This window comes from Cynocephalus volans, chromosome 5 (assembly GCF_027409185.1).
Source record: "Cynocephalus volans isolate mCynVol1 chromosome 5, mCynVol1.pri, whole genome shotgun sequence".
NCBI lineage: Eukaryota > Metazoa > Chordata > Mammalia > Dermoptera > Cynocephalidae > Cynocephalus > Cynocephalus volans.
The window spans coordinates 65799820-65826662 of record NC_084464.1 but is presented as its reverse complement, the minus strand read 5'-3'; the positions used below and the strand labels follow the sequence as shown (position 1 = coordinate 65826662).

Sequence of the window (26843 nt, the reverse complement as noted above, 5' to 3'; positions counted from 1 at the left end):
TTGATAAATTCATAAATTGGGAGGAAGAAAAAGTAACTTTTCTTCTGTCAGTGATTCACTTCAACATGTAATTAAATTTATCGAAATTTGATTTCTTTATTTTAAATTTTATAATGAATCTCCCCCTTTTTTCATGTCCTATGTTGTTTACTAATGTATCTTGATAGGCTCTGCACCCCTTATTTTCTCTATTTTACTCTCACCTAATCCATACTCCCCTCAATGGAATCCTTATATTTGCTCCCTACCCACCCCGCCTTTTAAAAAGACTTTATTCTTTTTTAAGTGAGCAGTTTTAGCCACTCAGCCACTCAGCAATATTGAGAGGAAGATATAAAGATATTCTGGTAGATTTGTTACAACCTACATTGACCCACCATTATCACCCAAAGTATTTTCTCTGCCCTAAAAATCCTCTGTGCTTTTCTTATTCATCCTACTCCCCCCCCAGCCCCTGACAACAATGATATTTTTACTGTCTCCATAGTTTTGCCTTTTTCAGAATGTCATATAATTGGAATCATACAGTACGAAACATTTCAGATTGGCTTCTTTTACTTAGAAATATGCATTTAAGTTTCTTCCATATCTTTTCATGGCTTTTTAAGCTCTGAATAATATTCCCTTGTCTTGTGCCTTAGTTTATTTATCCATTCACCTACTCAAAGACATCTTGGTTGCTTCCATGTTTTGGCAATTATGAATAAAGCTGCTATAAATATCCATGTGCAGGATTTTGTGTAGACTTAAGTTTTCAATTCCTTTGGGTAAATACCAAGTAACGTGATTGCTGGATTGTTTATCAAAACTATGTTTAGTTTTATACAAAACCACCAGACTATCTTCCAAAGTGGCTGTACCATTTTGCACTCCCACCAGCAGTGAATCAGATTTCCTGTTGCTCCACATCTTTGCTAGCATTTGGTGGTGTCAGTGTTCTGGATTTTGGCCATTTTAATATGTATGTAGTGGTATCTGGCTGTTGTTTCAATTTGCATTTCCCTGATGACATTTGGTGTAAAACATGTGTATATCTTCTTTGATGAGGTGTCTATTAAGTTTTTGGCCCATTTTTAAGCCAAGTTTTGTTTTCGTATTGTTGCATTTTAAGAGGTTTTTTTTTTTTTTTTTCTTTTGGTATAGTTTGGATAAGTCCTTTAGCAGATATGTCTTCTGCAAATATTTTCTCCCAAACTGTGACTTGTCTTTTCATTCTCTTTACACTGTCTTTTACAGAGCAGAAATTTTTAATTTTAATGTAGTCCAGCTTATCAATTCTTTTTTTTTTTTCTTCTTTTGGTGGATCATGCCTTTGGTGAACCCCACCCCCTTTTCTTAAAATGTCAACTGTACTCAAGTTTGAAGTTTAAATCAGGGTGCAGCAAACTCACCCCGAGGCTAGTCAAGTATGCAGTTTTTAAAACTTACTAACTTTCTTTCATGAAAATTCAGTATGAAATCTATTCTTTTTCTCATCGCACCATCCCACCTCCTAGTATCAAAGCTGATAGTGAGTGGGTGTTGTCCCAACCCTAAAGAGGTCTTAGACTACCTGGGTTATGTTTTGGGAAGCAACACATTAGAGTATTTTTCTTCCCCAAAATTGAAAAGAAAAATCTCTGCCAATAAAACACATTTTTATTTGTGCGTGTACTTGACTTTGTTTTTATCTCTGTAAGCAGAGCTGCTTTTCTAAAAATCTCATACTTTGAACAAGATGGTTTGAATGTAATGTACAGATCCCTTAGATCTATTGAAAGTGAAGAATCATGATTCTGACTTCTAAAAAATATCTGTGTATATTTTTAATGCCTATATTATTCTTTGATCAATACTCTGAAATGTACTGTAGTCATAGACCAGTTTAGCCTTGTATAACGATTCATAAGGATAAAATAATTTTTCTTTATAAACAGATGTTGATTTTAGAATATATTCAGTAATAAATTGAAAGATTCAAATTTGCTGTTTTCTCATGTCCATTATATATACAACATTTAAAACTAGGTTTTAAAAGTAATTTATTTTGTTCTAACTTATAGTATGTTTACATTTGAATGAGAGCTACATGGCAAACATAATTTGCTTATCCAAAGTTTACAACTGAAAAAGTACATGAAAAAAGGTTTAAAAATCAATGATTTAAAGTAAGCAGTGGCAAACAGGAGTTAGTCCCAGTTCATTGTTTGGTGAAAGAGCTATTGTAGCATTTTTTAAAGATTTCTCTTAATAAAAAGGGATATGGAAGTGTTTGGCTACATCTGTATTTCTGTTTTTGATTTTCCCTAATTCAGAACAGTAACCATAGAGCAACCAATCTTGCCAAACAAATGCCAATGTCAGCAACACATTCGGGTTTTTTTTTGTTTCCTGTATTCACTATTCTAGACTCTAACTGTGGCTAAGCTAATGATCTTAGGGGTAAATATTTTTATGGTAATATCAATTTATGGCCAAGAAAACTATGAAACACTCCTTTTTATCATCATACATTGGAGTTAACTCTGTCTTTCCTATTTTCACTTAAATTTAGCTTATTCCTGATATGATTCTCAAAGATGTATTGCAAAAAAAAAAAAAAAAAATAGTGCTGGTGTTTGCATCCTGGGCAAGAGCACAGGTGGGAAGAAGAGAGAAACTTTAGTCAGTATAAGACATGAACAGTCACTGTGGTTCTGTGCTGCTGAAAGTTAAAATTTGGCATGACTGGTATAAGCTCAGAGGCAGAGAGGAAAACCAAAACCAAAACAAATAAACCAAAACAAAAACATCTAACAACTGAAGCCAATAGTATGTATTGCAAGTGGTGATCGAAATTTGGAATTAGAGAGAAAATGCTTTGATAGAGAAATTACATATCCCAGCTCCTAAAAAAGGCATACAGTACAGTACTAATTTCTCTTAGTATGACAAGTTTTAATTTGATCAGAATAGAAACAGGAGAAACCACCTGTCTTCTCTTGGCTGGTAAGGAGTGTTGTGTCTTTATCTTCTTATTTAGTAAGGAAAGTCTACTCCTGAACTTAACGAAACGAGCAGCTATAACACTGTTCTTGACAGCTACCGTATGTGTGCCACTGACAGACTATGATGTGGATAGTTATCCTCCATTCTTCCTAAGGTGGAAAGCTTTTACCCAGAGACCCAAGATGGAAGCATCAGTCCTAGTCAATTCCTAACGAAGGGGAACACTGTGTACTTAGAGGGAAAAATCACACAACTTCAGAGATGATAGGACTGAGTTAAAAGTATGACCCTTCTATGAGCCTTATTTTGATCATTTAAAAGATGTAACAGTTGCATTGTTGTCAAGGGTAAATAAGATGATGTATATAAATCAATTGGTAAAATATGTGGCTTTGATACTCGTAGATAGCAGCTGTTGCTTCTGTCTTAATTACAGAAGTATTTAATTGACTAACCTCAGTTCCCAATTTCCCTGATATGTTTGGAAGACATGCTTATTACTCTCAAGTACCAGATATGTTTATATATGAAAGTATCCTTCACATAAATTTTCTTCGAAATAACACCACTGATAGAAATATGAAAGTTCTACTTATGCTGTGAAATCAGATGATGACGACCTAGGATGAGCAAAATGTAAACACTCCTGAAAACCAGGTATTATTTTGCTTGCAAGTGGCTCACAAGGATGCTTTTGCTCTGGGGGTGATCATTGAATTGTGGCCTTGTGAGATTTTACCCTGTAGATTGTCCCTTGTATGAGGTAGGCCAGACTGTATTCTTGCTATATCCAGAGACATGAGAAACTGATGAAGAAACGTTATGCTTCTTCTTATTCAGAAGAATGCTTGGTGATCCAACCTTTATATGTGAAGGAGGAGAAAAAAATAAGCCCCAAATGTATTAACCCCACTTTTTTTTTTTTTTTTGGCAATAGTAGGCACTCATTATGGCGTATTAGATCAGGTATCTCAGTATCAGTTCTCCTGCACATGTTTTAGAAAATACCTTTTACTTTTTTTCACCCTTTCTCTTTATTAGGTGTCAAAATTGATTTCTCTTCTATTTTGGTGGTAATAGACTACTGTAAAAATCCTGGAAGTAGCTTATGATCATTTTACAGGTTCATGCATCCATTTGAAAGAAAGGTCAAATATTTAATGAACCATGGTTTTCTGTATGATAAAAAGTTTTTGAATAATATATCATGTAAGCTGCTAAGAAAAAATGTTTCCTTTAGGTACTCATAAATTTCCTAAGTAACTGCATTAAATGCATTTCAAAGCATACTTTCACCCCTGTAGATAAAATACAGAGTATTGAGTTAACTTAATTTCAGTGATATAAAATAAACTAAAATGAGTTTGAGGTCAAAAAGTTTGTCTTCATTGATATTATAACACAAAATTTTAAAAGATTTTTTGGTTTATTTTTTCTGAAACTCTGCTTTATTTAAATCTCCCATGCTTTTCTAAAAAAGGATTCTACGTGTGTATACTTTTTTTTAACTTTAGAAAGTCACATAATAACTGGAAAAAAAGACTAAAAATAATTCCCTCTTCCCATGATTTTGTGAAAAGAATGTTTCTGCTTTCTTAAAATAAATGAAGGCTATACGACCAATTTCTAACCAATCTTTTTGGGGCATGTGACAGATGATGTCTGCAAATCTCGGAGGGCCCCAGGGGAAAGGTGCTATATATAAAGACAAGAGCTATTAAAAAGTAAGTGTTTTTGTGGAGGTAAACTACAATTCTTAGTACAAGATTCATATTTCCACCAGCTGAAAATAGGGTCCAACTAAAAAGCATTGGTTGGGCTTGTCATGCCTGAGACAGTAAGCCCCCTCATTTCAGACCGATGTCCCATGGAAGGAGACTAATCATTTTCCATCACCTCAGTCCCACCCTCTGTCCAATAAAACATTTGAGCATTCTGGACAGCATCCACAACTGGGCATAAACCTCTGGCCTGCTCCTTTATGGTTCTCAGTCTCTCTGTCCACAGACCCTTCTTCCTGGAGTCTCATAAGCTTTGGTTCTCAAGTCATCATGCCAATGTTCCTGACCAAATATCCCCATTTCCTTTTCTAATCCCCATCACTTTTCTAAAACTGTAGGGCATTAACAATCTCTTCTGCAAAATTTTTAGAAAGAATGTCAACACTTAAAAATCTCTACCCCCTTCTACTGCTCTATCCCGCACACACCCCAATCATAGAGAAAAATGGATTTCTTCTGCTGCTATATGTTACCAGGAATTGTAACCACATTTCCTATCCAGAGAAAACTCTCAACTCACAGTTCATATCAATGTGTCAGGATACGGTTACCAATTGCCCTCTGTGGATTTTATGCGTCCGATGTGTCTTTTTTCCTTTGCTTATCAACAGAATCCTATGTTTGCTTATGCATATTATTACATTTGTCCCTTCTTTTGTTCTTGGCACATTAAAAATATTTAGTATGTAATTGTAAATATAAAATATTCGATACAAAAAAAGTGCTTATTTTAAAATTACTCTTTTAAATGTCAGTATAAAAAAGAGAATAGAAAGATTCAGCAAAGGCATTGTATGACAAGCCTCCTTTGTTAAAAGAACTCCAGAATTACTATGAAGAACCACTCTAAAATGGTACCTTGCTCTCTAAACCTCAAAAAACCTTTTTTCAAATACCAGTTAACTGTGAGTTTCCAGTATCACTGAAATCATTTAAAATCCCAGATTTTTCTTGTTTTTGTTTGAGTTTATAAGACACTGTGAACCATTTATAACAACAAGAAAGTTTTGAGCAGGAATGTTAAATTCTGTTTATGGTATTTCAAATCTGTGTGCTTATATCTGGCAATAGGTTGTGCTTTTACTATAAAACTAAAAACTATGCAAAGTTTTCATCAAATATAGCAAAGATGAAATTTGCGGCTAGATTATAATATGCTTAATTTAAGGATACACTGAGTTAAAATATATATGGAATTTAAGTAGACAAAATTTTATCTTCCCCACATTCCTTAAAATCTGATATAAAAATGATTTAGTCTACATGCTTGGTAGAGAATTCTGCACATTTCAAATCATCTGTTTCTGAAAAGGGTAAAATTTCATTATAATTTAGAGTGAACAGAATCCATAATTTAAGAGTACCAGAATCCAACTTAATCACAGGTTGAAAATAAGTGAAGATCAGGTAGGTATGTGAATGAGAAGCAGTGCCCTGGTTTGTCTTCTATGAGGTAGTCCTTCCAGGATGCTGCAAGAGTCTTTTTTCAAAACGAACAAAAGTAATATGTGCACAAGCCCCATCACAGGTGTTTTGGGTTAAGCAGTCAATTACTGTGGGTTTACAGGAGAAAAAAAACAAACTGAAATTTATGCTAACATCTCAAAGTGATACCAACATTTAGACTCTGATAAATCCCCCAATGAATGTTTTTCAAACTGTGTATCCTAGAGGGAAACTAAATGCTCATATTTAGAACCACTTATCCTTATAACATCAACATGTCTGTAAAGAGCTGTTTTATGTCAGAATCTACTTTAATAACCCTGTTTTTAAAGAAATAAACATTTTGAAAGTCACATTTTCCAAAAGGAATAGTCTGAAATACAAAACCAGTGAGTTTGGGATGGATCTCTGGTTTGCCAGCCTACCTTCTCCATGACTATAAAGTGATCTCAGTTGTGTCCTTAAGGCAAATGTGACTATAATACCCTGACCCCAGTACTTACACAAAGTCATAGGGTCAGACTGGCAGATCTGGAAATCTTGAATCTCCAGCCTCAATTATGACAGAATTTAGTAGGTCAGAACCCCAGCTTCACACACTTTCTTCTTTATTTCTGGGTAAAGGGAATAATCATTTATTTAAAAAATATCAACCCAACCTTACATTTATTCACTCTGTACTTAATAAAACTGAGAAATAATATACCCCTATATGTGCTGCTCAAATTATTTCTCTTGCCTTGGTACCCATACAATAATTTTGAGGTAAAAACAAGATAACCAAGGTATGAATAGTTCTAAAATCTTTTCCACATGCAAAGATTTTATGGGTATTCTTTGCATTCCATGATACATAACCTGAAATAAGAGAGCACAAACTATTTCTTTGGGTCGAGATGTCATCAGTGAGATCATGGAAATGCTGGCACATCCTTCAAAGAATCTTTTCCAATCTCCTCCATGCTGTGTCTTCTTTACTTCCATTTGTGTGGGAGAGCACAAGTGTATTTAAGCCTGAAAAAGTCCCAGCCACTGACTTCTTCACCTCCTGTTATCACCACACCCATTCAGCAGATCACATCCCTCCCTCTTCTTTGTGTACAACATCAAAACATGGATATTATTATAAACAGGGAATGTTTCTCTTGCTCTCAGAGCCGCTTCATTCCATCATTGGCATTGTCTCTTGCTTTGATACAGTTGTTGGTGCACATCAGACCCCACTATGAGATTGCTGCTCTGCTTGCCTTCAAGCTGCTTCCACTCTGAAGCCTGTGCTGATGCTGATACTGATACAGGAGATCATTTTGGAGCTCATTCTGTTGCTGCTGTTCTGACTGAATGTGCAACTTCTCAGAAACCACTCTTCTGATGTAGGGAGAATCTTTTTCCACCACTTGGGTCACACTCCGTTAACCGAGTTCCAATATTTTGCAGAGACTTTGAGTAAAAATAGTTTATTGGATTTTCTTTGAATCTTTTTTGTTTCTAGGAGTTAGACGTGCAGCCATTGGAGCTGTGCCAGAAGTAACTCTAAGTTACAGACTCGAAAAATCACTGCTTCCTTATGCTCCCTGACACATTGTTCCAAATCTATGCTTTAGGGGTTCACCTTTTCCTTAGGATGACTTCTTGCCCATGAAGTTGCCCAATCTTCATTCAAATATATGCCTGGTGAATTAAACCTATCAATGTCCTAGCTGTGCCTAGAAACATCTGAATCCTAAGGTGACTAAGCTTGGGCTCAAGCTGGTATTCTTACCATCCTTTTAACACTTTTTCTCATTACCCCACCCCATTATCATTTCCATTTTGAGTGTGTGTGTGTGTGTATGTGTGTGTATACACATATATGCATGTGTGTGTGTATATATATATATACATAGACTAGAAATGACTCAAAAATAAGGATCATCTTTAAAAAGCAAATCCATGGTGATACCTACACACACACAACACATGCACACACACACTTAGTTTTTCTAAATCAAAATGTTTTAGGTAGGGTTCTTTAATTATATATTTAAAATATCTAAAACAATAAAATTTGAAATGTTCAAATAAATTTTATAAGGATTTTCTATTTTTAATGCATGCGATCTAACCTGAGTTCTTATCAGCAATTCTAACAAAAACAGCTGTTCAGCCATTCAGAAGATTTAGTTAACACTATCAGTGAAGGTATATTGTGTCTGAAGTAGTAGGTCAAATAGTTAATGCTTCTATGGTACAGCTCAAGACCAAGGATAACTAAGCAAGCATTAACTTACAGAATCTTAATAGTCAACTCATTGCTGAAGTAAAAAGGAAACCAAGAGGAAACTTAATAATATTAAAAGTTATTTTAAAGGGAGTTCACATTGGTTTGAAAGGTACTTTGCTTCACACACAATATCCACCTTTGTAGAACCCAAGAAACCAATATTTGTAACATACATACATCTTTACAGTTTTCAGAACATAAATCTTTAGAGCAGTATTATTTCTCCACAGATAAAAATTAAAATATTGAAAGTCTTTGGCATAGTAATAAAAGAAACCCTCTTGCAAACCAAAAGAAACTTGGAACTTTGTTTTAAGTGCTTATTTAACTATAAAAGGGTCAGTGTGTGTTATAATGAATGGAAAACCGATTTTGCTCTATTCCATTTGTGAACATCTTGCAGTAACCTACTTCAGTATTAGGAAGATCATATATTAAAAATGATTTCTGCAGTTATCAATGCATACAAGTAAAAATTAAGTTCCTGTTAAATTAACACTTCATTAAAATATCAAAATAAAAGCTTTGACAAATACTTTTTATGCTGTGCTCCAAGTCAAAAAAAAAAAATCAAAAAATTTGAAGAACAGATTGCCAGTTATTCTATTCCGTAACAGTTAAGTTTCTCAGTTCTTTTTTTTTTTTAATTTTTTTTTTTTTTATTTTGCTGAGCTCTCTGTCACTGGAAACATCTTAAACCAATTTCAAGTGCTACACCTGAATAAACATGTTGTAAAAGTGTTTATGTATTGAAGTGGGTCAGTTCAAGGTATGGTATTTGGCTGGAACTTCTAATTTCTCTTTTTACAGCAAAAGGGCTGCCAGAAGGAGGAAGTCTGAGCTGAATTAATACATTTGTTACAGTGGAAGTAGAATGGAAACTGCTCTGACCACAAATCAAACTGCCTCTTTCATTTATGCCAGTGATAGAGTTTTTCTAAGAAATATAGACTCTGGCATAGAGCCACTCACTGTAAGTTTGCATTTAAAAGAGAAACCTATATGCTTATTTGTTTAAAGTTTACTGTTTTGATTATTTGTAAGTCTTTTCTCTGGTAGGACTGAGTGTAGTGGCGTTTGTGAGGCAGATGGCCATTTTAAGGGATTGAACAAGTTTTCCCAGTATGTTGTAGAAAAATTGCTGGGGACAGCTATCCTGACTGAATTGGTGCAGACTTTTTTTTCTTCCTTTCTTTTTTTCTTTTCTTTTCTTACCAATACCTTCACATTAAAGGACCTCTGTGTCCCTCCCAACAGCTGCACAGTCTCACACGACACGGTCTCATTTTCTGATGGTAGAAGGTCTCTGCACAATACAAGTATACACAAAAGTGTTTATGCTGCCAAAATAAATTTTGTTAAGAGCAAGAGTTTATTTGTTAAAATGCCATTGATGCCGCTTTAGGAACTTGTTTTCCTTTTCTGTCTTCTAAGGTGGGTCAAGTCTTATAATGGACTGAGGTTGCGCCACAGTCTTTACTAAATAAATATTTTAAGAAAACATGTACATCTCTCACGGGGCAAGCCAGAGTCAATCATGCACATATTTCAAACCACATTATATATTACTCTTAAAAGATTGGAAACTTCTGTATCTAGAGTAGAAACTTTGCATGAGTTTTGAGTTATTCTCAACTAAATTTACAACTTAAGGTTAAATTGTTCATCCTCTTTGGGTGATTTTCAGGGAACCAGATATCAGCCAGTAATTTTCTCATATATATTTATTATATCTAATTTTTAGTGGTTATTTTAAATGAAAAGAGCCTAATGAAAGTGAATTATAAAAAGGGGAGACTAGTAATACCTAACTCCTAGGGCATTTGTGGAATCAAATTAAATAATGCATGAAAACCACTTAGAAAAAAAATGCCTATCATATTTATAGTGAGCAGTCCAAACATATTTGACATGGTTATAATTGTAAGTATTATTATTACTACTCCCATGGGAGAAGTACTTTATCAACATCGACTTCTAGTCTCTAGGGCACTTTGGCTTCTAACTCACTCCTATTTAGGTCCTGGTTCTACTCCTCTTCTTTGATACACAGCCACATCAACAGGCTCAGAAGGGTCTGAGATGCAGGCTAGTTTAGAGGCAAAGGTGACTCTCAAAGCTCACCTGGATTTTTTTTTCTACTCTCTGAGAGTCTCCAGGCTTTTTGCCTCTTCTGAATTCCTTTCAGTAAACATTCAGGTATGTCAAAACTCAGAGAAGGAGAAATTCTGAAATTTCCATGTTTACATCAAAATACTTCGTATTGAGAATGAACAGGAGTTGAAAGCAAACCGCCATGACCCGCGAAGGGCTTTAAGTAGAGCACAGCTTTGTAAAGTTTGCTGGTCACCAGCCAGAGGTGAAGGGGGAAAGGCTATCAGCACTAATTAACACTTGAAAGGCTTGAAATAGGCTGGAGAAAGTAGAAGCACTCTGCCAGGCATTTAGCTTTTATCACTCAAAGGAAAATTATAGGGCATTTAGTGCAGAAGAGCCCATAGGTAATATTTTTGAAATTGCTATTGAATGTGGACATTTCTAGGCTGATAGATAGTCTAATTTTTCCATTTATAGTATTACCAACTTCAAGGTCTGAGAAGATAGCAAGTAAAGGCAGCCCGAGGATATTCTGTGGTGGAAGAATGATGCAAAATGGAAAAGCAAGCGTGGATAATTGTCTGTAATAGCAAACCTCAATGTTTATAAGAATCATGGTCTGTAAAGAAAACATTCTGATAATGTTATAAAACTTTTCCCTTTTTAAACTACCCTCAGAGTTCATTTATGTCAGGTAAACTTTATCTGCTTTTCATAAACCAAGTGCTTGTGCATTATGTTCTAGGACGCAGTATCAACGTAAAATCCGCTGGTCTTGTGGGAAGACATGGACCTCAGTCAAAACAACCATTCATGGTGGCCTTCTTTAAGGCCAGTGAGGTTCTTCTTCGATCTGTGAGAGCAGCCAACAAAAGGAAAAATCAAAACCGCAATAAATCCAGTTCTCATCAGGACTCCTCCAGAATGTCCAGTGTTGGAGGTAAGATAAAACCAAAGCAGCAGTTGTATATAGAGAGTTGTGGGGTCATATGTTGCAAATCAAGTAGCCACAATAAATTTACCCTCTGTATATACCTTCATTTGGTATATTAAATCTTCCAGTGATGTTTCTAGCATCCTTGGAATGTTTTATCAGTGAATCACTCAGTAATTCATTTTAAAATAAGTATGACTTGTTTTCATATGTTGAAAGATTCAGTTCAAATTAAAATCAAGCTGGCAGTAATAAAATTATGAAATGACTAGGTCAACAAAGTCTAGCCAAAACTGAACTACACAACTAGCTGAGCTAACTTCCCCAGGGCCTCTCAAATATGGATAGTCAACCAGGTATATTCAGCATAAAATCATTTTTTTTAGTACTTAAATCAGTACATAAGAATTATGCAGCTCAAATTCTTTCTGAAAATAGGAGCGGGATAGATTATATGAGAATTAAGATAATATTTATATTTCCATGAATTATTTGGAGGACTATTATGTAGATTATTGGCTTTAGGTGTGTGTCCACAGACATGTACATATAAAATCTTTCAACAAAATATTACGAATGTACAATTGATGTCAATGTACTTGCAATTTAATCTGTTAATTGATAGAAAGGGAGATAAAATTCCAATTGACCAAAAGGCATCTAACTACCAATATTTGAAGTTACTTAATCATATATTTAAACTACCTTGTTTAGTCCAGGCTGCAAACAAGTTTTAATAAGGTGTTCTTAGATAAAAATGATGGCTATTTTATTCCAAGAAATTATTTTTATCTATAAAAATCAATTTAAAGCAAGAAACTTATCCTAGAACATCCCAATTTAGTACAACATGTCTGTTTATTTTGCAAAATATGTATTTTTCTGTGTCAATGGCCGCCATATGCATAATTCTTTGCCAGGCACCATGGATGAGCTAGTGCACGAAGGAGACATGATTCCTGCATATGGCATTTCAGCAACTTGGAATTCTATTTTCAAATACCCTTTGCCATTATTCTTAAAGTCTTTATTTTTCCAGGTTACTTGAAAATGACAAATCATATAGGAGCTATTTATTACTCACACATGTGTAAGTGTTTCGGATAAGAAAAAGGTTATTATAAATAAAACAAAAAAAAAGTAAGGGTTTTTTTTTTTTTTTTCACTTGAGACTCTTGACAAAAATACTAAATGGAATCTATTGGAGATTTCCTGAAGTGTAGGTACCAGGAATCACATTAGAAAGAAGTCCCTTTGGTTTATTGAGCAACAGAAGCAGGAGAGAAGATTTCCGTATGGATTTACGTTATACTGAATTAAATACTATGTATAAAGTGATATTTTAAAATAATTTTCCAACAAAGAAGTTTAACCACCTTTTTCACTTCAAAGTAAAACATATTAGTGGCTCGTTACAAAGCTATTTTGTAAAGATCTTCACAAAATATTTAGTTTGGCAAAAAGTTGTAATTGCTTAATATGAAAGATGGAGAAAAATAACTTTCTAAGACCTTTTCTTCCTTGTAAATACTAGCCTGTCAAAGTTGTATATTTTTCTTTTCATGCAGAATGATTCTGAATCTGGTTGAAATGTTTTTAATTTAAAGTAGCAGACTGTATTAAGAAAAAGGTTTGCTAAATCTTGAACAGAATAGTAAATAATTTTTGAGGAAATTATAAAAGAAAAAGTATAAGTTGCATACTTATTATTAGACCTCATAATGACTCTGGCAGAGGCGTTCCAGAGACTGAAATCATCAAAGTCCTTTTCCCTATTGGTTCACTCTATTTATCTTCTCTTCCTGACCACAAGTAACAAACGTACTTCTACAACCAGAGATGAATAAAACACATGGAGCAGAAATCATGTAACTTTTCACCAGTTTCCTAACACCATTTAGAGTACAAAATTATTCTAATATAGACCAATATTTTCTTTTTAAAAGTTTGTCATTGGCAACCATTTCTGTGAAATATGCAATATATGGTTTTGCAGTGTACTCATATTTTGATAATAAGAAGGAAGAAAGTAGCTGGTTTGTGTCTATGAGACTTAACCTTTCAATAGGTGGTAATCAAGCAGTCTGGGAAAAGCCTCATAGGATTCGGCCTAAAAGACAGGGGTTTAAGGAAAGGGAATTCTAATATAAACAGAAAATTTAATAGGTAGGGACCTAAAATGCCAGGGAAATTTTAAAATTATCCAAATATAAATAATAAAGGCTATAATAGTACCAGGCATTTGGTACTATTTGTTAGGAGGAGATTTGTTTTAGATGTTTGGCTAATTGTATCTTTTTTTTGCAAAGCATATCATCAAATGTTGAAAGCCTCAATTAGTGCAGGAGAATTAAAAGCCGGGTTATCCAGGTTATTCTTGCTGTCTTTACCCCTTTTCTTTCCTGTTTCAAAGGTTCCTGTTTTCTGACTTTTCAATGTCTTTTTCTTCCATACTCCTGGAGAGCCTAGAACAGTGTCTAGTACAAAATAGGGCCCCCCAAAATTCTTGTTGAATAAAATAATGTGTTGAATGTATGGGGAAAAGCTAAAAACTTCTTCTTTTAGGTGCATATATATAGAACCATTGCTCCCAGATTTTCAGCAGAAACTCCCCCCCCCATTTCTTTCTTTTCAGGTTTTTGGCCAGAAGGTTGAGTGAACACATTGTGAGAGATAATGACTGTTTCATGTTGAGGCAGTACAATGTGTATTTCTTTGAATTTGGGTGTGGAGGGAAAGAAATGGAGGCAATAGCTAAATTTTAAGTTAGTCTTTAAGATATAAAGGCATTAGGTTGATAAGATTTTTAAAGAACCTTTAGAACATGATACTGATCTAAGGACTATATCAGTGCTGAAAAGAATAGAATATTAAGAATCTGGAAGAACTAACAGGCAAATGGCTAGTCCTGACTTGTTACAGAACTGTTAGAAAAGATTGCTTATTTCATGCGGGAATATTAAAGATCTTTGAAAGTGGATTCAATCACATGGTGAACCTGTCAAAATCCATGGTGATTTCTTAGGGCAAGACTTTCAGTTGGTTACTAAAATTGAAACATTCTGCACTTATTCTCAACTCCGATAGGCACTATCTCTTGCCTAATTGATACAATATTAATTCATGCCTCTTAGGAAAACAGATATTAATCAAAACAAGAAAACACAATTAATTGGAATTATTTTTTAAGAAAGTTTTATATAATGTCAATATATATTTTTCAGTATTTAAAAATAATAAATCATAAATAAAGCTAAAGTTAGCCCTTGTTCACTTAATTCTTCCATGCTCAGTTACCTTGGTATACTACCAACATGGTGCATGTACTTCCAAACCTTTTTCTCCATATATACATCTCTTTTGAGAGAATATATCTTGTTATGTGCTTTTAATTACATGAATAATATACTGTACTTATTTTTAAAACAATGTCTTAGCCATCTTTTAAATAGAATGGCCTCATTTTTTTTTTAACTGTTGTGAAATATTTAATAGCACTGGAATCAGTTTGTTCAATCATTTTACTCGTAAAAGTTTGGTTGTTTCCAAATTGGGGCTTTAAAAATCAATGTTGCACAGAAAATACTGTAGTGCTGCTCATGTAAGTATATTTCTAATCCATATGATTTCTATAGTAATTCATACTAAAAGCTAATATCCATGTCCCGAATCATGCAAAAATTTGAAAATCTCTCCTAAGACAACAATTATTTTGATGCATATTATATGTAGCTAACTAGCTCTATATATCTGTACATTTTTTTTATGGCTCCAACACTTTCTAGTTGTATAATTTTGGACAATATATGTCATCTCTGCCTCTGTTTCCTCATGTGTAAAGGGGGAATGTTAATCATATCTGTCTCATAGGGTAACATTATATGAGTTGTAAGGATTAATCAAATTAATATGTGTAATAAACTTAAAACAATGGTATATGATAAATGCTCATTCAGTGTTAGCCATTATCATTGCCATTTTTAAAATGACTTCATATTTGGGGCCGAGCCCGTGGCGCACTTGGTAGAGTGCGGCGCTGGGAGCGCGGCGACGCTCCCGCCGCGGGTTCAGATCCTATATAGGACTGGCCGGTGCACTCACTGGCTGAGTGCTGGTCACGAAAAGGACAAAAAAAAAAAAAAAAAAAAAAATGACTTCATATTTGGCTTGGTTTTTCAGTACTGATACATAAAGAGTTCAGACTCTTGTATCAAGAAAACTAGAAATTCTCTGCCTTTCTAATAAGTACCCGTACCTGTGTACTTGTTGGAAGTTCTTGGCTTTTGAGACTTTAGAAGCTAGAGAGGTTTTAGAGTCCTTAACCTAACTGGGCTAATCTCTATGAACAATTAATTAATTAATTTTAAAAAGACTGGCTAATAGACATTAATGCATTGTGTCTGTTGTCAAGACTCTCTCTAGAGAGAATCCACAGGGAGAATAAAACTCAGCACAATTTCTTAAAAAATAAGATTTGTTCAATATTAAATAGGCACCCATATGTGCCAGGCACAGTGCTAACTATATGCTGACAAAAGATGGATAGCATAAGAATTTTGCTTTCTAAAAAGCACTCCCATTGACAATGGGAAAGACATACATGCTAGTAATTACTGGGAGATCAATTCTATTAGAGTAAGTATAAAGAAATTTAAGAGTAATAAGAACAGGGCACTTAGCAGTGCCTAGGCATGCTCGAAAGACTTTGTGAGGGACTTATGTGAGAAAGAGTAGATGTTTTTCCGAAATGGAGGGGTGAATGAAACTATTTCAGACTGATGTGCACAGGTGTAGAGCCATGAACCTGTGTCAAATGGTCAGGGTATGCAAGAATTCTTATGTGAGAGGAGCGTGATATCAGCTAGGAAATTACATATGGTCCAAATCACAAAGAGTATGTGATGGCGAAAAGCTCTGATGTCCCTATGTAGGTGATTGGAAGAAGGAATACCATAATCAGGTATGTATTTTAAAAAGTTAAATTTGGCAGCAAATTGGGATGTCAAAGGAGGAGACAGAAAGCTCAGATAATGATTAAGCGTCTAGTACAATACTCCAAGCAATGAAGATTATAGATTGGAGAGAGCCGAAGTAGAAACCAAAACATGTGGAACGGGGCCAGGAGGGGTTAGGACGGGATGGGGGAGACAGGACCCTAGAAAGGGGGTGTTGAGAATCAGTGGAATGTGTAGAGAAAAGATACAGGAATGAACCAAATTGCTAGATGAAGCCTGAGGCTGGCAAATGCCACAGAAAACAAAGTATATGAACTAAGCAAGAATGCAAGGGGCTTCCAACAGGACCTCTAGACTAGAATACCAAAATGAGTTAATTAATGAGACTTTGTGGACCTGTCTAAGGTAGTATTGAGAGAAAAGGAAAGAAGATGAAGAAACATGACTAAATTTTCTGGCATGAGCCACTAGGTGACTGATGATCCTGTCAATCAAAATAATGAGCACTGAAAGAGTGTGAGGTCAGGAGTAGAAATAGTCAGTAGGAGGCATGTGGGGAACTTACCTTTTGAGCTGTCTGGCCGGCAATTGGAAACTCAGGTTTGTGGTTAGGTTTTTACATCAGTGAGCTCTAAGGTGAGGAAGTTAATTGGGTTATCCACATGGACGCGTCGCTAAACAGAGAGAGATAAGGAAACACACCAGATAGTTGTTATTTGTGGTGTCTTTTGTGTCATGCATTTGTACTTAGACAAAAACAGATATCTCTATACAAGTAAATAGCAGTAATCTCTACTGGGTTGTCATAAATTCCAGTAAGTAACTCATTGGGCATGGAAGATGGTGACTAAGCTAGAGTAGCAACAGCATTTTAAAATCTGCCTTCTGTGGGTAGGATTGTTATTTGTTTTGGGGTTTATCATAAATTTCTCTACCCTAAGGCCGTATCAAGATTTACATTATCGAATAGTCTATTGTTGCACCATTTTTGCTTTTCAACCTCTTATACTTTCATTCATCATTTTCCATTTTCTGTAAATAAATTAAGGTCTTTAGTTCCAATACTGTAGGTACTGACTTCCTTTTCCCTTTGGGAACTAGAAGTGAGAAAGCTAACATCTCTTTTGCTTTGAAACAACAGTATCTTAACATATATGCCTCTTTTAAGCTGTTGTCATGTTTAATTGTTAAATTCTACTTCGGATTTTTTTTTCTTTTGTTTTATAATTATATCAATATTTCGCCCCCTAAAGAAGCTAATACTATATTTTAAAGAAAAAGACACCTATGTTGGTATATGGAGTTTTGGGATATGATTAATCATCTGTTGACACCTTCATAGCTAGGCTGGCCCATGATTATTTGTTTTTTTCAGGAACTCGTGTGCAGAACATTGAAAATGTATGTAGATCTCAGGATCAAAAAAAAAAAATTTTTTTTTTTACCACTATTTACCTTCACATATTTTATTTTGTTTTCCATAACTTTTGAGACAATATAATATTTCTAAATCAATTTTAAAAAGATTAAATTTACATTGTTTCTAAAAATCCGCCATAAAATTTTACATAAAGTGTTTAACAAAATTACATGTTTTGACCCAATATTATTACCATTAAGAGACAATACAGAGAAATGCTGTATTTATTTAATCCTGTGTTATGGTTGAGGCATCTTAGCATACTTTTTCTGGAGTTGATTGTGTCACCAGAACATCTTAGCAATTTCTGGTATGACTCTTCCTTTGTAGGCAGGTTCATCAACAGTAGAATTATGCCTGTTTAATTCTAATCTCCTAAGGGCTGCCAGTTGACATTTTTTAAAGGTATAAATCTAATTTCCTTGCCCTTCCTCCCACATCTTATTCTGCCAACCATTTATAGTAAACCTAACTGCAGACTTTGCTGGTTTGGTTACAACATTTACTTCACTCAGTATCCATTAATTTTTATTTCTGACAGAATAAGCATATGGTCCTAACGCTCTATGAAATCAGACTCTTGGAACCAGATTCTGTTATAAATTTCATTGCTCGTTACCTTTATGTGATGTTACGTTATATACATCACTTAGCCTGCATGAAAAGCTACATAGATGGAACAGATATATTTTGACTTTTGAGTTTTCTTTTCTTTCTTTTTTCACAAACATGGAATTCAAATAACCATATATGTAGTTTATGGCTTTTCATATATACTGGTATGTGGTATTGGCTACAATGTTTTTATTCATATTCAATGTTTTTGATTAAGACAAGGATGAATAAATAAATGTTGCCATTATTATCTAATGCAGAGGTCAGCACAGGAAGGCCCCAGAGCCAAATCTAGCCCATCACCTGTTTTTGTGTGACCTGCTAGCTAAGAATGGTCTTTACATTTGAAAATGTTTGAGGAAGAACAACAATATTTTGTGACATTTGGAAAACATATGAAATTCAAATTTTAGTACACCTGAGTAAATTATATTGAAATATAACCACACCTATTCACTGACATATTCTCTATGGCTACTTTCATGCTACAACGGCAAGATTGAATAGTGCAAGGGAGACCACTTGGCTTAAAATATTGATTATCTGTCTCCTTAAGGAAAAAGTTTGCTGATCCCTGGTCTAAAGCACAGCTGACATTTTTTTTTCTCTTTTGAATATCAAGAAGTTTATGGAATCAAACTGATACCAGAGTTAATTATTTCTTTTCCCTAAAAATGATACAGCAACACTGTAAGTACAGGCAAGGGAGAGAAAGCAATCCTATGATGTCTTCTCTTGAGAATGTTCACACTTTATACAAATAACATTCTAAAAGCTAATCCACTTTGATTATTTCCAATATGAAATATGAAAGAGGGAAAATGAAGTAGCAAAATAATTTATTTCAAAGGAAGTTTGTGTTAAGATGTCACCTTCTTTGTCTATTGCCTGAACAAAGGTACTCTTTGTGCTATTATTCAGATTAAGAAATAAATTTCCCTGAACAAGAGTGTCGAGTCTCCAACAAACTCTCTTTTCTCCATTTTCTATTATTTACTTATTTAATTTGTTTTAGTGACAGTAATTGCACAGTAGGAATAACTGGTCTAGAAGAAAAATCCTCTGAGTTCAAAATTTAATCATTATTTTGTTTTCTAGACTGACATTAACAATTACTTGAAGTAACCCTGAAGGGCATATGACAGGTCCTGTGAAGATGTGTCCCTTTGATCTCTGATGTGTCCACATTTTCATCAGAGGTTGAGGATGGTTAAACTGGAATGTAACACCTTAACACGAAAATTATTGAATTATTTTGCTATTTCATGTTCCCTCTTTTATATTTCATATCAGAAATAGTCAAAATGGGTTAACTTTTAGGATATTATTTGTATAAAGTGTGAACAAACACCGAAGACATCATAGAAAAATATTCTGTAAAGTTCTGTGTTTTTTCAGTATTTACTTTATTTCAGATGCAAGATTGTGAGGTTCTGCATTGTAAACAATCATAAGAAGTTATGAGTATTTCAGATTACATTCCAAAATATGTAATGAAAATAATGTATTTCCTTTGCCTCAAGTCATTTGTGAACACTGTGAGAGATTCATTCATTAATTCTTCAAATATTTATTGTATGCCTATTGTGTGCCAGGCACTGTTCCTGGCACTTAAGATACTTCAGTGAACCAAACAGAGCCAATGAGACTCTAAGCCATGTGGAGCTTACATTCTAGTGGGAGGAAACAGACAAGAAACAAAGTATATCATTAATGAGTAAACGGCATAGCATTTCAAAAATGGGGGAAAAAAAAAGGTCAGAGAAATTATGACTATCAGGATGAGAGTTGCAATATTAGATAGGGTAGTCAGTGAAGGCCTCATTCTTAAGCAAAGCCTTAAAGATACAGGAATCAGCCATGTATATCCAGGAGAAGAGCATTTCAGAGAAAAAGAATAGCAAGAGTAAAGGCGCTGAGGCGGGAGCAAGCCCAGCGTATGCACGTGTTCACTGCCAGAGATGTTATGGCCAGAGCAGGGTGAAACAGAGGAGTAAAAGGTGATGAGTCAAAGGGGTAATGGGGCCAAATTGTATAGAGCCCTGTCACCACTGAGGATAGTCACTCAGTGAGATGAGAACCATAGGAAGACTTCTTGCAGGGGAGTGACATCATTCACTTTAGTTGCTAAGAGTTGTGCTTGGCTGCTTTGTTGAAGGGAAGCAAGGGTAGAAGTGGGGAGAATAGGGATGGGGATATTGCTGTGATCCAGGCTAGAGATGATGGCTTGGACCAGGACCAGTGATGGCGGTGGTGAGAACGGGTGGATTTTGAACCCATCTGAAGGTAGTGTGTGAGACTTCCTGACAAATTGGATGTGGGAGTGAAAGAAAAAAATAAGTATTTTGACTCCTGGTTATTTGTTTTTGTTTTTTTGCCTGGGCAACCACCATCAGTCAAGAATGGAAACGTCTACAGGTGGACAGGTTTTTGGGGATGATCAGAAGCTTAAACTACTGAGTTTAAGATATTTATTAATATATAATCAACTAAGTGAATTCTCAGTGTCTGACTCACGGAAGATGTTATAAAATATTATATTCATATTTAATATATATGAATATATTAAGTACTGCTCTAGTATGAATGAATTGATGAATGAGAATTCATTGAGCAGCCAGTACTCAGTAAATGGCAGGCACAAGGCTGGGCCCTGTCATATAGGTGTTCTAGCAGAATCCTTGTTAGTACTTTATAGGGTAAATGGCAATTGCATGCATTTTACAGAAGAAACTCACAACAAGTGACTTGACTAAGTTCACTTAAGAGTTTTAAAAATCTTATCAGTGATCTCACAAAAGAAATACTAGTACACTTGAAAAGCAGCCATTCATTTAACATGTGATTTTTACCTTCAGATTATAATACAAGTGAACAAAAGCAAGCCTGTAAGAAGCATGAACTCTATGTGAGTTTCCGGGATCTGGGATGGCAGGTAAGAATGTTCCGTCAATGTAGGTGCTTATTTTCTGTTTTATCATAAGTCCTTAGTAAGCCATGATCTTCATTAGTAAATTTTCCAATGCAGTACTCAATGATTTTTGGCATGGGTCTCCAGTATATGGCTTACCCATATCATTTACATTTTTTTTGTTATCCTTTCACCATCGAAACATAATTACTAGGTTTTACAGTAAAAATCAAACAAACAAACAAACAAACAAAAACAACTATGCTAAAGAAGAAATATATATTTAGAAAATGAAAAAAAGAGGGCTGTTCTATAAGCATCCCCAAACTTTTAATTTTATTATAAGTAGAAGATTTGTTCAGACAAGTACGAGCAACTTCATTAGCCCCCTAGAGTCCCAAATGATGTATCTAGGAAATAGAAACTTCAACTATAATGTCTCTGTCATGAAGTGGGTGTACAGAAAATACATTTTTGTCTTGAAATTAAAAATCATATTGTTATCTTTTAGATATTTTTCACAAACAGGTTGAGGAGAATTTAACCAAAATAGTTTTCAATAGCTCCATGTGGTGACAATTAAACATCAAGTTTTTAGATTTCTTTTAATATCCCATTACAGTGAATTCTCAATATATAAGCTTATTGAGAAATAATATTAATATTTCAATATTTACACATTTCATGGTAAACTTTCAAATAGATAATTCAATAATTTTTACATTTATACCAAGTTTTCTTTCTCTGAGGGGTGGAATCAGTACAACCATGCCATGTGCCAATTTTTTAACTTCCTAAAATTTTTCATGTATGGTTTTCAGGAATTTGCTCCAATTCATTTCTTCTAAACATACTATAAAGTTAATGCATGAATGAAAATAAAAACAGCACACAGACCAAATATTACAGCTTTAGAAGGTTGTCAGACTTCTAAAACCAGGAATGGGTTTTTAAGAAGTAATGAGAATTATCTCAATTAAGTTTACTCTCCTTTTCCTTTATGGTTCACTTGAACTTTCCAGAGTTCATCATTTCCTGTTTAAACAATATTTAGAATGCTATTTCATGATTATGGTTTTATTCATGAATACACTTATTAATACATACTATGAATATCTTTCATAGCAACCTCTTGGGAGCAATTAGAGAGGACAATTTCTTGTAAAAATATTTATACTATTGTTATAAGCTTTAACTTAAAATTAAATTAAAGGGTGTAGGGGAGTTTGTCCTATTAGAGTAACTATTGGACCAAGAAGGGAAACCTTTTCATATAAAATATATTTGAGTATTCTTTAACAATTATTTTTATTTATATTGGTAATATTATTTTTTCTTTTTCTTCTTCTTCTTCTTCTTCTTTTTTTTTTTTTTTGGTGTGCGTGTGTGTATTTTAGGACTGGATTATAGCACCAGAAGGATATGCTGCATTTTATTGTGATGGAGAATGTTCTTTCCCACTTAATGCCCATATGAATGCCACCAACCATGCCATCGTTCAGACTCTGGTATGCTTTGTTTTTGTAGGATTGAAAATGGTTTATAATGCAAGCACAATATAAAGTTGTTTTAAAGGAAAGCATTCATTTACAATTATCAATGCATTATCTTCTCTTCTCAAACTGCTTTGTTATTTTTTAGAGCCAAAGTAACAATTGTAGGTACAGTCAGGAAATTCAGGCTGGTTTAAAGAGTAATCCTCATTCCAGAATGGAGAAGAATTCAGTGAGGAAAATGGGAGTCATCACATGAAGTGGTCAATCTGCCCTTATTTCTTCACTGCAGTAAATGACTAACAATCCAAGTTCCCAGGCGTTGTGTCTAACCTAGAAATTCATTAGTAATCATCACAAAAACATTGAATAATAGCTGTGCTGATTTCATTTGAGGGCTTTTACTCTAATTATTTAAGAATGTTCTATAACATACTTCGGTATTGTAAAAGTTCTCCAATGTGGTATATAAGGAGGAGTCTAGTTTCTATTTCTTGATTGCTCTCCTCCCCTTCACCCTCTACCTCCTATTTTTCCTCCTTCTCTAATCTTTAAAGTAGGAGTTACTCTTACTTTTCTCCCCACTCCAAGCAATTTAGCAGTGATTAAATTCCTAAGAGCCTAGGCTTATTTTTATGAACAAGGTAGTGAAATGTTGACTTGATGGTCTTTAACTGGTTTGCATTATATCTAATGAGCTCATGAAACCTCTTCAGAGTCTGATGTCCCTCATGGGGAGGAACAATCTCTGGAAGATTAAGTGAGAGGCTTCTAGAAGATTCACTATGTTACATAATTCCAAATTAATGTTTGAGTTAATATGAAAATTTTAACTCTATGTATTTAGGAGGAAAGAGAGAAACACACTATTTTAGAATCAAGACTTAAGGATGAGAGTGGAGTTGTTTTGTACATGCCAGTAAGAGAGCAAGAGGTATTAGAAAAAGCTGTCTTTGTGGGTGAGGCTTGTTTATGACTGAAAAACCGAAAAAAAACCCACATTCTTTTAGAATTTGTGAATTTGACTGTCTGGAAGGTTGTTTCGTTTTGTTTTTGTTTTGTTTTGTTTTCTCACAATTAATTTAAAATTTAAAGCTGATAGAAAGAGTATCCCAGTTTCCTCCTGCCTAAGGAATGATATATAAAAACCGACTGATCAAATCCTTGAAAGAATTGATGTTTTCCTGGCATCTTCATTAACCAGCAGATACTACAGAATAACTAGACACCAAGAATGCATGTCAATGGCAACTAGAGCATGAGCATTATCAAAATCTTTGGAAATAACTCTGGGGTAGACAGAAACAGGAAGATAAAGCAAATGTGCATTTTGATAGGTAGTCATTTATAAATGTGTTGATTCTCGACCACTGAGATTATGTACTTCAGTGTCATTTTAAATTCCTGAGCGGGTCTTAAGCTCTGATATGCCTTCACCTTTGCTATCTGTAACTCTAAGTGCTTCTTGATATGGGACAGCGTTTCTCAGGGTATGGGGCCAGGTAGGCAGGCTCTGAAAGTATTGGTGTGTTGTATTTGAACTTTTACCAGTAAAAAAAAAGAAAAGAATCTCTAAGAAATTTAACTTATCTCCTTGCCTATGAGAATTCACATTGACATGAAAGCTTATCAGATAGAGAGCAATGCTAGTTTCCTCCTTTGAAGGGACAGTCATGATCACTCTCTTTCTCTGGGGTCACTAGAGGAACAGATCCTATTTGTGTATAAAGTAATGCCTCTTAATTTTTCTGAAGGTTCTTTGCCTCTTTTTATTGTCATTTCAATGACTAGGAAAGCAGACTTTTGCTTCCTAAGATATGTATCTAATGTATCCAAGGTTCTCTCAGGCTAAGCAACACTTACTTATTGGAGAAAACTCTTTGTTAAATACTCCCACATTCTCTCATTTTTCTTATAAATATATAATTACGTACTGTCAGCTCTTATGGCTGTAGTCTAGAAGGCAGTGTCAAAAACCAAACATCAAAAAAAAAAAAAAAATCTGACACGAACTTGGAATAAAACCCTGCTCTGCATCACTACCCTGGGATGTAGGACATAAGTCACTGCAAAACTCAAGCATACATGGGAAGTCTGATTTTTTTTTTTCCTGGCATTGTGTATGCTCTACATTTGTTCTGTGAAGGACGTGAAACAAGAAGACAGGCATGTTTGTTGTTAAAGGAAAGCATGTTTGTGACTGATATATTTGAGAAACCATTCAAGAACAATTCATTTTTTTTTTTTTTTCCGGAGAGACTGCTTCGTGAGGCTGCCAAGGCCATTGAAGCAGGGGGTTATCAATCATGTATGTGTGGGTTATAGAAGATAAAGCTGATGAGGGACACAAGCTGCATCTGAAACTATCCAACTTTTAGTTTTGTGAGGTCTTAGGAAATTTCAAGTTCATGTCAGATCACCTCATTTTTCCTGCTGTTTCTGTCCACATGCAGGGCTCTTATATCATTTCAGCCAGGACGTTGTGCAGCCAAAACTCTAAGAGGCTGTATTTGCTTTTTGTAGATCCCTTAAGACTCATCATTGGGACTTCCCATAAACTCCTTTGGGGAAGGGTCAGAGTAGGTGGGTGGAAAGGGGGGAACCATATTTTGGCTTCTGGCTCAATCACTGCAAATCACAGGCAGACTGCCAGTCTGATCAAAATGAGTATCAACCCTTCATTTAAGCATTTCACTTTTCGTGTACAGCCACTTTTTTAGGCTTTTGCGGGGATGGATGGGTATTCAATTTATAAAATACCTATACCCTTTGCTCCTGATTTAGCTTAGCCTGCTTCTTGGCAGTTGTGTGGGGAGTGGGCAAGGGAAAAAGAAAGTAAAAAAAATATCAAACTCCAGCTAATCTGGTAAAAAATTCTGTGAAGAAGAGTTAAAATCATTGCTTTAAAGCAAGTATTTGATTATATCTGGATTTTTTTCATTATGATTTTTATGCTTCTTTTACAACAGAAAATTAAGAGTTGGCATAACATTTAAGATTTCTTGTTTAACTATCCTTCTAAAAAATAATTCTTAGATCCAAATCTTTCCAAAGTCCGACCGTGTGTCTTCACTGATTTGCACTTATAACTTCTGTATTTCGTATGATGTAAATAGTCATTTCAACTAAAAGCAATTCAGTGCTAGTTGCCATGTTCTTTCCCCAGGAAAATTTTCACTGAATATTTCATAGAGGCAGTTTTTCTTATTTGGTAGAATACGTTTTGAGTCCCCAACACAGAATTAGAACTGGTGGGTTGATTCTAGGTGTTAATGCTTAAGAACATATCCTTCACTACCAGCCTCTCACCCCACCCAGGCATCAAAAATAAATAAGAGAAGGGTGGTTAGATTAAGGGGATGTCTGATTTAAGTAATAAAACAAGTGTATTATTTTAAAGTTGCAAACAAAATGTTTACCTTGTTTCTTAAAAAACAAAACGTTTTTTTTTCTTTCTCAGGTTCATCTGATGTTTCCTGACCATGTACCAAAGCCTTGTTGTGCTCCAACTAAATTAAATGCTATCTCTGTTCTGTACTTTGATGACAGCTCCAATGTCATTTTAAAAAAATACAGAAATATGGTAGTACGTTCATGTGGCTGCCACTAATATTAAATAATAATGGTAATAACAAAAAGATCTGTATTAAGGTTTATGACTGCAATAAAAAGCATACTTTCAGACAAAAGGGGAATTTTCTAAAATTAGTCTGGCTCATTTTATCTCTTTTCCTATGTACAATGTCATGTATATAGTCATTTTTATTTATTTAAAAATATATATTCTCTTTTGTGGATGCCTTATCAATAAAATCTATTTTATAAGTCACTATATTATACAATAGATCACCCAATCTAACTTTCAATGGGACATGCTGAGTCCAATTTAATTCCATTTCAACATTTTTTTCTTATACAATTTTCATATGCTTTTCTGAGATTGGACAGAACTCCTTTGACT

At 34.5% G+C, this 26843-nt stretch overlaps 1 protein-coding gene across 2 annotated transcripts in view; it reads left to right on the top strand.

Annotated features, from left to right (window-relative positions):
* BMP5 (bone morphogenetic protein 5) overlaps nt 1-26492 on the top strand; it is a 110321-nt gene extending 83829 nt beyond the window's left edge. The window contains exons 4-7 of one of the 2 annotated variants that reach the window (XM_063098024.1): nt 11300-11494; nt 21337-21413; nt 22787-22897; nt 26343-26492. In XM_063098024.1, coding sequence (XP_062954094.1) covers nt 11300-11494; nt 21337-21413; nt 22787-22897; nt 26343-26492 — 533 coding nt within the window. The remainder of the gene's footprint in view (nt 1-11299; nt 11495-21336; nt 21414-22786; nt 22898-26342) is intronic. The other variant, XM_063098025.1, reaches the window with a different exon arrangement.
* The last annotated feature ends 351 nt before the right edge of the window (nt 26493-26843 follow it).